Source organism: Cuculus canorus, chromosome 1 (genome assembly GCF_017976375.1).
Source record: "Cuculus canorus isolate bCucCan1 chromosome 1, bCucCan1.pri, whole genome shotgun sequence".
NCBI lineage: Eukaryota > Metazoa > Chordata > Aves > Cuculiformes > Cuculidae > Cuculus > Cuculus canorus.
Window position 1 is genome coordinate 150657602 of NC_071401.1, and position 13565 is coordinate 150671166.

The 13565-nt window shown below is 42.0% G+C and overlaps 1 protein-coding gene across 8 annotated transcripts in view; it reads left to right on the forward strand.

The window, feature by feature from the left end:
- Positions 1 to 13565, forward strand: part of DGKI (diacylglycerol kinase iota) — a 229154-nt gene that overhangs the window by 203720 nt on the left and 11869 nt on the right. For 7 of the 8 annotated variants that reach the window (XM_054080460.1, XM_054080513.1, XM_054080496.1 and 4 more), the window contains 4 exons: positions 1429 to 1466; positions 3016 to 3136; positions 10450 to 10486; positions 12305 to 12404. In XM_054080460.1, coding sequence (XP_053936435.1) covers positions 1429 to 1466; positions 3016 to 3136; positions 10450 to 10486; positions 12305 to 12404 — 296 coding nt within the window. The other variant, XM_054080476.1, reaches the window with a different exon arrangement.

Consider the following 13565-nt stretch of genomic DNA (forward strand, 5'->3'; position numbering starts at 1 on the left):
GGGAATTGCAGGATGTAATTTAACTCATGGTTACTCTAAAACTGCCTTAAAGTTACAAGAATTGCTGCTACTGCTTTCCCTAGTTAGAACATAGCTGGACTGGGTTTTTGCTTTTCCTGCTGCTGCATGGCCAGGGCACGAGCCATTGCCAAGACCAGAAAGCCACACAAAACCCTAAGTGTTTTCAAAGAAAGGGACATTTGTTGTCTTAGCATGCCTCTTCTGCAGTGTTTAGCTTGGATGCCGTTGTCAGTTCTGAAGCTGTTACAAGCTCCTTGTGGAATTAACACTATGCAGTTTCACGTGGATTATTTTCCAGAGGCGTTATACTAGGGTTTTCTTTCCCCCTTGTTTCTCCCTACGTGAGCTTTTGGCATCTTTGTCAAGGATGGCACTTGAGCAAGTGCTTAACTTGATTGCATTGCCTAGACTCGAAGACAGAAATGGGCTTAGGCACTCTTGAAAAAGTATGAACCGAGGCAGATGTTTAATGCTTTCTAAGAAGCAAACCAAGTAAGTGCTTTCTCAGAAAAAATATTCATAAATCGTTTTTACTATATGTATAATGACAGGGAGGAGGAGGGAAAAAGGAGGAAATAGCAGCATATCAGTAGATTTGTGACAACTTCTCATGGTTTTTGTTACTTGCCACCACAAGTTTTTTTTTTTAGCTAAATGTAACTTATACCTAGGGCAATACACAGTCCCAGGCTTTTGCAGGGCAGACAGTAGTGGGTAGTGAGCAGCTCCCAGCTCTGTCCACAGATATGTCCTCCCTTGCTCTGAGCCTTTGTTTGCTTTACCTCTCTGTCTCTCCTTCCTTCCGTGTCTGCTTAAATTACAAAGGATAAAAAGGTGGGGTCTGGCTCCTGCTCTGTGTTTGACCCTGCCTGCCAAACACAGTGGATTTCCTGCCCTCTAGCATGTCAAAACGTTTTTTCAATAAAAGTAATTATTAAGAATTTTTTATTCTGCCACTTAGTCATCTGCAACTTGAGACTCTCAGTGTCTTTAAGACTCACTGACCACTCCATCATCTGCATGAATAAAGTCTGAGAGATTTGAAAATGCTTTCAGGTTCCCTGTTTTTGACATTGACATCTACAGTGACGGCTCAGGTGCCAGAGGCTTGGACCCACCCTGCGGACACCGTTGAAAGGTCTCTGAAGGGTCTCAAGGCAAATATTCAGATAGAAGCATGCAGTTTCAGGGCAGAAATAGGAACACTGGCTTGATGTCCCTACAGCTTTCATGCAACATAGGCGGTCTTTCATTTACCTGCCAGTGCAAGATTCACATTGGTTTTAGAATGCAAGTGGACTGAGGCATTGGTCTTAACTTGCACATACTGAGAGTTATGTTCTCAGCTGTGAGGCTATATGCATAATGTTTTCCACCTAACATTAGTTTTCTATTTGTTGTTTGCAGCGCTTTTACAGGCAGTCATAGCTGGTGATCTGCTGAAGGTAAGTGCAGAGCCCTGAGTGGCCACTTTTTGGAGGTATGATACACTGCAAATTTTATCACACCTCTGCTCTAAACATAAATAGACTGCTGTAGGGACTGCTGGCAAGTGCCATTTTACAGCCTTTCCAGGAAACCCTGGGTATTAGAGGAACACATCAGTCAGGTGAGATGTGAAATTTGAGTGACTAGGATCTGGTGTTAAACAGCACCTTTCAGCCCACGATTCATAGTGCACTGCACAGAGCTCTGTCTCATTTACTAACAGGGAAATTACTATACTAGCAAATGTGACACTGAACAGCCTGGTAGTTCAGACACAGCCTTATACAGTTAAAGCATATTTTATGGCAGTGAGGTTGGTGGCCAAGTCCCTAAAATTGCTAGAGGCTTCTTAACCTCTGGGAAACAACCAGACCAGGTAAACAAACCTCAGCTTGTTGTTTTATTGTCTTATGGATGTATCAAATCATGTAGTGTCTTGGTTTTGTTAGTTATTGAGAGGAAAAGGTACCTATGCAAAAATGTTTTGTTCTCGAAGTCTGAAGTTCCATGTCTGATGGTTATTCAGGCGCCGTTTTTCAGTTCCCAAGTCAAGAGTTGAAAACATGCCCTTAGATTTGGATGACTGTGATTAATGATTGCAATTTTATCTGTGAAAAGCCAGCTTGGAACCATTTGTAAAAATGACAGTACTGTTAGGCCAACTCCTTGCCTGCAGGTGCCCCTTCCATATCTCTGCCCCTGCACTTGTGGAGGCAGCATCTAGGGAGCAGTCATTCAACCAGCAGTCATAAAGATATTGTCCCCGTTTAGCTTCTTGAAAACTTTTTGCCTGAGTTTGCTTTGACAGGGAAACTTCTCACCCTTCTTCAGATGTACTGCATCATAAATAATGCCCCATTGCTGCAAGCCTCTCCCTTTTTTTTCTGCAATGATCTGTACTGCAGATCTCCTCCTGGAGTTTGCAACATTTATGAGGTTTGGCTGGTTGTTGTTTCTGCCCCTTCTTATCTGACGTGATGCTTCCTTCTTCACCAGCCCCAAGTAGGGGGGTCAGAGAGTGAGAAGGGGTACCTGAGGCAGCTGAGTGGTACCTCCCTGTGGAGTTTTGAGTTGTAGTTTTCTGGTTTAGTCAGAAAGTGTTTGCGTCCTGTACTGAGGAAAATCTGGAATTTTCAGTAGAGAAGCCAGAATGTCCTATCAAAAACACATATTTTAAAATATCTCAACAACTTCAACAGAAGTGGTTTGCAAAGCATTGATAACAAGCAATAGTTCATTGCCAATAAAGTAGCAATGTCTCATTGTTCGGGACATACAAACTGCTCTTTTTAACCCATATAATTGTCAATACTTCTAGTTTCAGATATTTTTCATTGGGCCTAAAAGCTAACTTTAAAGTAGTATTTTACTTAATTTTATTCCATTCTTATACCAACCTCCTGTGAAAAATAGTAAATTCTTTGCCTGCATATTTGTTTTTCTGCTCCTTCCATCTTATCCTTCTGTGTGTGTTGTTTGTTTTTTGTTTGTTTGTTTTTTTTTCAGTTCATAGAATGCTGTAAAAAGGGAGCCAATTTGTTAATCCAAGGACCTGATCACTGCTCCTTGTTGCACCATGCTGCCAAGACTGGGCATGGTGAGATTGTGAAATACATCCTGGAGCATGGTGAGTCAAAGTGGGCAAAGCCACAGAAAGCTGTAGTTTAGCCAAGTGTCAGTCAGGTAAAACCACACTGTGTGGTTAGAAGTGCCCTCACTCATCTGCGTTCACCCACAGCAAAATGGCCACCTGCAGCTTGTGTGAGAAGGAGGCTAGGAATGTGATAGCAATGGCAGCAATGGATCCAGATAAAATAAGGATGACTTTTGGAGAGGATGGGTGTTTATCACATCAGCAGGGGGGCTGTGAAGAACCAGTGTGATGCTCTAGTTAGAATCTCTGGCGTAGAAATCCTCTGACCTAATTTGGTTTTCAATTAGAGCATATGTTGTAGAAAGCACCTAATCTCCATTAAAACATTTACAGCGAGGGAGAGCCCGTCCAACCATTGGTATTATTTCAGTATTTAATGACAAACTGGTTAGGAATCTGTGCATTTATTTCTAGGCTGTATTTGTCAAGCTTCTCTTCTATGCTCCCAATATTATGTCTCTGTTAGGTTCAAGACCGCACAATAACAAAAATGTATCAGCTCTATTTTCTATTTATATTTATAGACTGTGATCATGCCATTTCCATTTTTTCCTTTTGACTCCTTTTATCTTTGTCGGTAACAGGATTGCAGGCATGCTTACACAGGCTGTGCAGCAATTTGTGTATGTATGTACGTTTGAGGCAGTCACATTTAGGAGTTTCTGCCTGTTGAGCTGCCATAATCTTGTTCACTGGTTTCTGGAGAGTGGTGCGATAATATTGGCACTGCTCTGCACAAAGAGCTAAAGTCCCAGTGATGAGCCCGTCACATTGTAGGAAATGTTTTCTAGTCCTTTAAACATTCTTGTAACTTTTCTCTGACCCCTCTTAAAAATATCAATAGCTATTTTGACTTCTGGATGTCAAAATCAGCCATGTTATTTCAGCAGCAGTGTTAGCACTAGACACAGAGACTGCCTCTGGCAGTTGGAATAAGAGTTAACTAACACTAGAAAGTTACAGCAGAAATGCACAGAGAAAAGGATAAAGCACAGCTCATAGGGAAGGAAGAGACAATCTGTCCGTCAACATTTGTGTTAATTGGTGTCGGTCTTAGTTTGAGCTAGACTCCTAAGTTTTGGTATTTACATATAGGTGTCATGTAAGGTATAGGTCTAAGTTCCTGTACTATTAACAAGGATTCATTACTCAATTTGCTCCTGTATGACAGATGTGCCAGAGGAGACCTGTCCTATTTCAGTGGTAGATGGAAGTGAGGAGGGCATCTTTAATACCAGCAGACTTGTAGCATGATTAGCTCAAGGGAGACGCTAGTCAAAGTAGTCATTGCAGCCCAGCAAGCGATTCAGCTGACAGTTATCTGCACACTTCATTCCTTTAGCTAAACGTAACTGTCTAATGTTATTTGCCCTTGAATATCCAGGATATCTTCATGGATCTACAAGATAACATACAAGGCCTGTAGGAGACCTATCCTAGACTGGCAGCTGGAGATGGAGCGAGCATCTGTGTCATTCTAAATGCATCCCAAGACCTGCTCATAGGCATATCAAATGGCATGAAATACCTGTATGAGGGCAACTGAACCACGCCCCAGTTACCTGACTGAGAGAGTCTGAACTGCTACTTTACTCTTTTAAGTGTAGATACCTGCACTTCAGTAGCTAAGTGTAGTTGGTCTTATATTCAAACATTGGCTAGTTTTCTCCTTAGTCCTAACAACTCTTACCAGTGCTTACTCTACCTCTTATTTAGCTTCTCTGAATTCTCTCATTAGTCACATTGTATATACACACCTCTGAATTCTGTAGACAGACATAATTTCACTTGATTTTCTTGCTGCCTCTGGTCTCCTCTCATAGCACGCATGACCTATACCAATTCACTGTCATGGCTGCCTCTCCAAGATTTTTCTTAGGCACATATATGTTAACTTGCTCCCAATCTGACTGAGTGTAAGCTCATGAGAATGGCAGCAGGGGAATCCATGGGAATTTTTAAAGTGAATAGAGAAATGTGAGGGATTATGGGCTGGTAGACAAAGACAAACGAGAAGGCTGAGGAAATATTGTCTCAGTTCCTCTCTCTTCCTCTGTTTACCCCCAAGGATGGCATGAAGCTTTTACAGCTTTCCAGACATAGGTCCTCTGGGCTTTTCCAAATGCATTGTTTGTTTAACATTCTCTGGGGATCAGAGAGTGCATAGGACAATGCTCTAATAGGAGCCTCCTCTCTTCTCCCACCAAGCAATTAATGAAACTAATTTCTACCCTGGGCACTTCTCAGTCACAAACAAGCTCTCTTGCTGAATCATCATCATCATAATGTCCTTGTTTTTCTGTTGCATTCTCTGGCATCTGGCATCTTCTCAACATTAATTAGTGTATATGACCCAACACAACACTACTAATATCTGAGACTTTCACTGTATCTAGCGTCTCATTTCTGCTGATATGATAAAAGTGGATCTTAATCCTGTTCTAGCAATTACCTCTGCCTAGCCATACTTCCTCTGTAGTTCGTCTGCTTCCCATACGTGTCTGGAGACAGTTAATGTTAATAAGACTTCCACTGTAAAATACTCTCCAGCACACAGCAAAGAAAACCTATTATTAATCACACAGGGAAAAGTCTTCTGAATATCTTTAAAAAAAACAACAACAAAACAAGACAAACCCACCATATCAGGAATTTTAGCTGCCCAATGTGAAAGTAGTAGAGTAAATGGAATGTGATACAGGAATGGGGGATTTCCTCCTGTTCTTTCTGGAGATGGCTTTATGCTTTTTGCAAATATGCAGGAGACATTAATGCAAGAGGTTATTCTGTGATCTTTATCAAAATGATTTCAGATGTTAAGAGGACGATAATAACCCTTCTTAAATTAGAAAAAAAAAGCAGAGATGAGTCACACAGGGAGACTGCTATGCAGTATTGCCAGATACTTAACAGTGGACTAGCACAAGCCTGGAATAGCAGATGAACCACCAGTGTAGTAGGTGTCAGGATGACAGCTGCTTACTGCTGCAGGAACAGTTGTATTGGCTGCTGTTTCTGCAGAACAGTTTCTGCAGAACAGTCTCTGTCCCCTGTGTAGGAAGGGCAGATACACAGACCTATCTGTTGTTCAAGGCTGCCTTCCTAAGCCAGGGACCTTTTGGTTGTAGTAGGAGGGTCACCTTTTAAGATCTGTCTCTAGCCATGCTAAGAAACACTTAGCATTAAACTGAGGGCCAAACTTAATAGATACAGGAACCACAGCTGTTTAGTGCTGCAGTCAGCAACTGCCTCACACTGTAATGCATACACATTAGAGGAAAGTTAACTATTTACTTGCTTAATGCAAACAGAATTAGGGAGGGCTTAAAAAGTTCTGTTAGAAAAAGGACTTTCTAAATCATCAACTGTATTTGGAATCAAACCTGGCTTGGAGTCTATCTGGAAGTTGTGAACTCTTTATAATTATTATACAAGATATTCCAAGATTTGTGTTCTGCTTGTCTTCTCCTCTTCTCTAGAGGCTCAAAAGACAAACAAGAATTCTGTAGTTCATCTAGGGTATTTTATTATTAAACAGAAGAGAGGAAAGAAGTTTGCAGTTGCCTTAGGAGTTTTTGGTGGGAATTTATGGTGGAACAGTCAGTCAAGTATCCCATCCTGAACATTTCTGTGACCTCAAGCCTCGATGTTCTTGTTCCATTAGACAGCATCCCCTTCTTAGAAGAGGATGCATTTGTTGCTTTTAGCACTGCAAACTCAACAATGAATAGCCATTAGTGAGTTTAGATTTGCAGTCTTACCAGTTTCAGGACTTCCAAAGAAGGCTTTTGGAAGGCAATTTTTTCCATTACAGAGGTGTATATCAGGGACAAAGTTTGAATAATCATCAGAAAGCAACATTGAAGGAATGTGAGTTTGCCTGACATTTGCTAGTATATCTAGATTTGCAGAATGTTTTTGGGTTGTGGGCAATTGTCAGGGGCCTAAGCAGAAAACAGCTTAGTTTGCTTAGTAGGCACAGGGTATAAAATAGTCTGTTTTACTGTGTGAGTTTACCAAATTATAGATCAACTTGACTGGTTGACAATTATGGTGGAAGGCATACTCCCATCGCCCAACTACCCTCTGTGTTACAGTGGAAATTCTGAGCTAAAATATGCTAACAGTAAAAACCAAACACTGTTAATCTTCACATTGGGAAAAAAATGAGGGATGTGGAGTAGGGGGAAAGCTTGACATAGTCCTGACTTTGCAGATTACTATTATTTTAAAATATTTCCCCTTTGAAACTAGGGAACCAAATCCAGTTTTGTCCCCCAGAGAACAACCTCAACCAAGTTATTAAGCAAAGAAGGTTTGAACAGAAAACCTCCCAGGAATGCTGATAATGTCCAACATCACTGCTTAAAGCAAATACCCTTCTTTTCCAGTTCTATGGAGAACCAGTAGGACAAGGGTCTGGCACGGGTTAATAGCTGTGGGTCTCCTATGGGTAGCTGTAACCACATCCATCGAAGAGGGCAGGGTGTGCTGCTGGCCAGAGGCCTTTTGGACTGCATGGTGCTGTATATTTTGGAAATGCCTCTGAAATACAGTCATTTAGCCTTTCTTTTATGTTGCAGTGAGCTCAGCTAAAGGGCAGCTGCCTTTGAGTGTCTCCTTCCCTTCCCTCCTCCCGTCCCTGGCTCAGGCTGCTTTGCCTCCTGAGAAACTAGAGAGGGGCTTTGGTGGAGTGAAAGGGGGCAGAAGGAGAGAAGGAAAAAAGTTAATAATTCTACACAGACAATCTATCGGAGATGTTAAGGAAAGAAAGTGATCTCAGCTGGGCTTCCCCTCAGTGTGTCATGCTTTTCAGCTCCTTTCATGCGAACGTTTCCCCCTCCCTGTCCCCATCCTGCCATTCTTTAGGCCTTGAGTCTCTCTCTTTTTCTCTCATTTTTTTTCCTCCCTCCACCTCTCCACACATTTCTATCTTTTGTTTTTATTTCCCCCCTGCTGTTTTCCTTGATAGAAATCTCACTCATGCATTTCCCTTCCGGATTTCTATTGGGTTATTTTGTCCTCTCTCTCTCTGTGCCTTGGTCCCCTTTTCTTTCTCTGCCTCTTGTCCCAGAGTAAAACAGCCGCTTCCCTGCTGGGTCAGGATGACAGTGCTGTTAGCTTTCCCAGTGCCAGCCCTTCCCACATCTGTGCAGCTTTTGTCCCGGGGCAGAGGGGGATTTGGAATGGTCGGTTGGCAGCGCCAGGGAGACTGATGTAAAAATGAGGTCCAAAAAAGAGTGGGAAGGGAATTAGGAGGAGGGCGTGAGATGGTTTAAGAGAAGCACAAGTGAAAATAAAATAAGGAAGTAAAGGGCACAGCTCAGGCTGTGTGCAAGTTGGGACATTCCAGCTTCAGAGATGGGCCAGAAAGAGTGAAACAAATGAGTCCTGCTACCGTGTTGTGCTGCTAATCAATTAACCCCAATATCTGGCCCTTAGGAATGAATGGGATGGAGCCTGGGCAGTCCCATGAAATATTTTTTTGGGGACAGTATTCAGGAGAATACCCTTCTCACACAGGTGGGATGTACCTGGCATCTCCTCAGATCTATACTCACAGGCTACCCACTTAGTCCTCAAATCTTGGCTCTGCTGTCCTAGCTTAGCTGTTTCTTCCTGCTCCAGACCAGTTGTCCTTCGCCCTTGTCTTCCCATCTTTCCAGACCTACTCTGCTCCAGCCTCTCCTCCCTGTCACATCATATTCTTCTAACTTCTCCCCATTATACCTTCTAATGTTTTAATGCATTGGGAAGATACCTGTATGCCCAATGAAGCCAGCCCAGTCTCTCTGTTCCACGTGATTTTCTCCTGGGAGATGTAAAGGAGTCTTTTTCTTCATCTGTGTTTTTTTTTTTTCTTGTTAGTTTCTTGGGCGTTATATTTACTTCCTCTCAACAGGGGGCTCTGCTTAGCCTCTTGTATCATCCTTCAGGCTCATGGGAGCTTGGGGGTCATAAGTGATTCTTCTTTTTGATAGGGAGGAGTGAACACATAACGGCCATCTATGAAGATGAGGATGTGTGGCAGAAGAGTCAGGGTGCTGTGCATTAAAAATTGACACTGGCTAATGAGTTTGGAGATCTGTTATGATAGGGGTGCATTACCCTGTGCACTGGGGACTAAGCATGCTACTTTTTTGACCACCTCTTCCTCATGATCATGGAAGATGAAGAAACGACCTGCAGCTCCAGGAGCTGAGGCAGCCAGCTGCCTCTGATGATATTTCATGTGTATATTGTAAAAGTAGTGAGGGAGAGACAGGCTGTTCTGACCAATTTTGACATGCACTCAGATTGAAAGGAGCGTAGAGAGGTTGTGTATAGGCCTTTGGTAGTGAGTAGTGTGAAATTCCTCAGTTTCAGGTGAGATTTGCTGTAAGCTCTTGAGGACTCTTGAATTTCAAAGTCAGTGTGTGCTGAAGAGAAATATTCATGCACAGGAAGGAAAATTCTTGTAAAATTTCACTGTTCCCCTTGATAACTGCCCCATACCATCTGGCACTGCACTCTGAAGCAGTGCAGAGAAGACGAATAAGGCAGACTGCAAAGGAAAAAGTTTTTCTCATTTCAAATGCTATCCAGATCCTAGCCATTCCATATCACTGTAATTCAGTGATGGAATTTGCTGCTATAAATATCTGCCTGTAGTGAATATCAAGGACAAAAAAACATTAGCATAAATGTGTTATTTTGTCCCACTTAACAAAAATATTTTCTGTTCTTCTTAATCTTACTTTCCTGATCATTGATAACTAGTAGAGTAGAGGATTTGCATTTCGATATAAAGACCACTGGGAATATTCCACCCTGATCTACATTCCAAATAATGCTATTAAGTAGAGTAGCACAGGGATGTCATTCAGGATGGAATTTGGCTAATTTCAGTTTCCTAATGACATTTTCCCTCTAGTACTAACAATAGATTTTAACTTGCAATGTATCAGGTTTTCCAGTATATCAGCATTTTCAATGCACTGTACTAATGTGAACCATTTAATTGAATGAGGTGAAGAGTGAGTAAATAAACTCCATGAATATTCATTCCCGGTATAATTTAGAGGCAGCTGCTCCCTGATGCTGACACTCCAGCAGTGACTGTGCATTCAGATTTTTGCTAGTGCAAGGGCTTGCACAAGGATTACCTTGAAGTTTGGTATATTTGTGTAAATTGAGCTTTCAGGTGGCTTCTTTTACATATTTGCACTGGAAATCTTCTCCTAGTAGTCATACTCTTCTAGTCATGCAGACAAATGCTATATGACATACCTGACTGTCTTTTGCAGGTCCATCTGAATTACTGGACATGACAGATAGTGAAACGTAAGTACAATCTACCCTGCCTTTCACATTACATGCATTACCCTAGCAAACGTCTCTTGTTTTTCAAGTGCAAACTTTCAAATAAAAAAGCTTGTAAAATGGCATCTCTCTTCAAAAACAAACAAGTAAATGTTCCCCTAAACCCAAACAGCAACCACCTCATATGTGGTTTCTGGTCTAAACTAAATGTTTCTTGAACTCCAAAAAGGGCCTCCTCTCTGTTGTTTCCCATGCTTTCTTAATCTTTCTAGAGGAACAAAACCCCTGCATTGGGCTTTGTTATTTCCAGAAGTCAGCTACTGAGGAAGCAACCTGAGGGGAAATGACAGAAATCAGGGAATTACTTTTCTTGCTCTATACCTTTTCTTCAGTCCCTTCTTGATTCATCTAGAGTGTTCTGCCTCAGCTGGCCCTAGTGGCCACAACCTGTGCAGTCAAAGATTTGTGTAAAGTAGTTAGAACCTCAGTCACCCCTGTTTTTATTAAAAAAAAAATAAAAGAAAAGTTTAAAGACTTTACTTTCCAATTACCAATTGCTCTACTCTTTATATATAAGCAAGATGTCACAAGGAATATATAAGGGAATCATGAATTTTGCTGGGAAGTATATGGAATGTTTGGAAGCAAAAGTAGCCTTTCTCATAGAGTTTAAAAATACTATTCATCGTTCCACAGTGCTCTCCTCTGCTAATGGAGAACACCAGAAACATTCTGCCCAAGGTGCGTGTGTGCAGTCCAGACATGATGGAGTCTGATGGGCTGCCTGTTTCTCTTCATCCAGTAGTGTAACACAGCCACTGAAATAAAGTACAAGAGAACATGGCTATGAGGGGGCCTCCCTCTACAAAGGTCCCTCCACCACTAACTCTTGAAAAGGGAAGGTTAATTCCTATTCTGAATCTAGTTCTCATGCAGTACAGACCACTTATTAATATTTCAACTTGCCCTGTCATTGACTGAGAATGAAATTTCTTTTTGCACTCTCACTTTCTGGGTCAGTAGGTGCAAGATTTGTCCTACTACATGTATTTCTTGTCATCTGTTATTTTGGAGGTTATGTAAAGGCCTTACTTGTTGGACACTAGTATTAAGGACATCTTTTCAACCCACTCAAAGCATACTTTCCTCCTCTTCCTAGGCAAATCTAGATTTCTTTAATGTCAATAAAATAGTCAGCTGTAGAATCCTGCTACGCATAGCCCTAGTCTGAGTGAAGAACTTTGCAATAAATATGCTCCCACTACACAGCCTTTTCTTTTGAAAATCATTTATTCGACTTTGCCTGGTAGCTGACCAGACCAGCAGTGCAAAACAAAACCACAGCTCTTGCTCTCATACATCCAAGAGAGCAGGGTATCAGAACCAGGGCAGCAAGTGGGCCAGTCATATCTTTGATGGGCAGGATTTTTCTAAGATGTGTCCAAGAATGAGGTTGAGGAAAGAAATTGCAGGAAGAAACAAATGCTGTTGCTGTTTTGCCTGCTGTGAAATAAGAAAGTGGCTAGTTTGCCTCTGCAGCAGTTAGCAGAACTGGTGGTTGGATGGGAATGTGACGTTCAGTCCTTTGATTTCATAAAACCTATGCATGTTTCTTTCCCACCCCTCAGAAGTTCTTCGTCTGCTATTTGTGCATTGCAGGCTTCCTACTGAGTCAAAGGATGTAATGCTAAGGGAGAGAGTGCACAAGTCTACCTCTGCCAGCAAAAGGGAACCTCGCAGAAATGCAGCATCCTTCTCTGTCTTTCCTCTGCACCTCATACATCGTAAATGTACATTGGTGTGATGTGTCTCACTGCTGGTTTCTGTACTTTGGTCTAGGGGTGAGACAGCATTACATAAGGCAGCCTGCCAGCGCCATCGTGCCGTCTGCCAGCTCCTGGTGGATGCAGGAGCCTCTCTGAGAAAGACAGACTCCAAGGTAACCCAGCCTCATCAACCAGTTATAAAATACTGCAGTCAAGCGAGACTGATATGCATCCGTCCCTGCTGTGTGCATGATTGAGGCTTCCTCGTGTGTGCCAAGAGCAGCTCTTTTTAGACAGGCTATTTCTATTTAGGAAACTGCATTGATTTAAACAAGTACAAGAAACTTCAGTTCAGTCCCCAACGTGGGTCATCTTCACCATAGTGGAAGCCTGGCCTCAAACTATTTGGTGCGTTAGGTGTGAATGGGGCATCTACACAGCTCAGCAACCTCCTTCTCCTGTGTGGTCAAAAGAGAGGCCTGTGAGCAAAGACCACCTGAGGGAGCCTCGATTTGTGATTGCATAGCATCTGTGAGGCTTGATTATTGTGACTGACTTGCTTTGTGAGGATGGCTAACCATTTCCTTTTGCCCTTTCTTGCCCCTGTGCTCACTAACGTGACGCTAACCACGACCTGCTCTCAGTGTACATTTGGTTGATAAAGATGTCTGGGCAAAATTAAACCCTAGGAATATTCTGTCAATACTACAATCTGATCACTTGTGAACATGGCCCAGAAGCTGCCCTCTGGCATTTTTGAACACAAGCATCCTGTGGTCAGCAGCTTGGAGGTGGTTGAACCTCTTGTTTCCAGAGTTAGAAGCACCTCTGCTGCAGCAAGAAAACTAAAAACAATTCCTATCATACTATGATGTATGAGATGGCCTATAAGATGAGATGAGAGATCATCTCTTTTTCAGATGAAATTACTGTACATTGCAAAAGATAATTTCTGCAACAGCTGAAATCTAGACAAATGGCTTCCTACTTGTTAATCTTCATCTGCCCATAAATCCAAGAAGCATGAGTGGTTTTGTGGAGACACATTAATGTGTTTCCAGTATTCTTTTCATAGTTTAGGATCAAGACTTGTGGCCCAATTTAACAGTACTTGTAAAGTAGCTTAGATAATGGAATTGATGAACTGACAAATGGTTTGTACTTGAGATAGAATGAAACACATCAAACTCATCTCAAATGTTGGACGTCTCTCTTTGCAAATCCTTAGCAAAGTGTCTAGTCTGTGAAGTGCACTTTTCAAGTGTTGGCTACAGTACTGTGGATCATGTTAATTCATATGGGCATTGTAGCCTTGGAATGAAAAATCAGTTCCT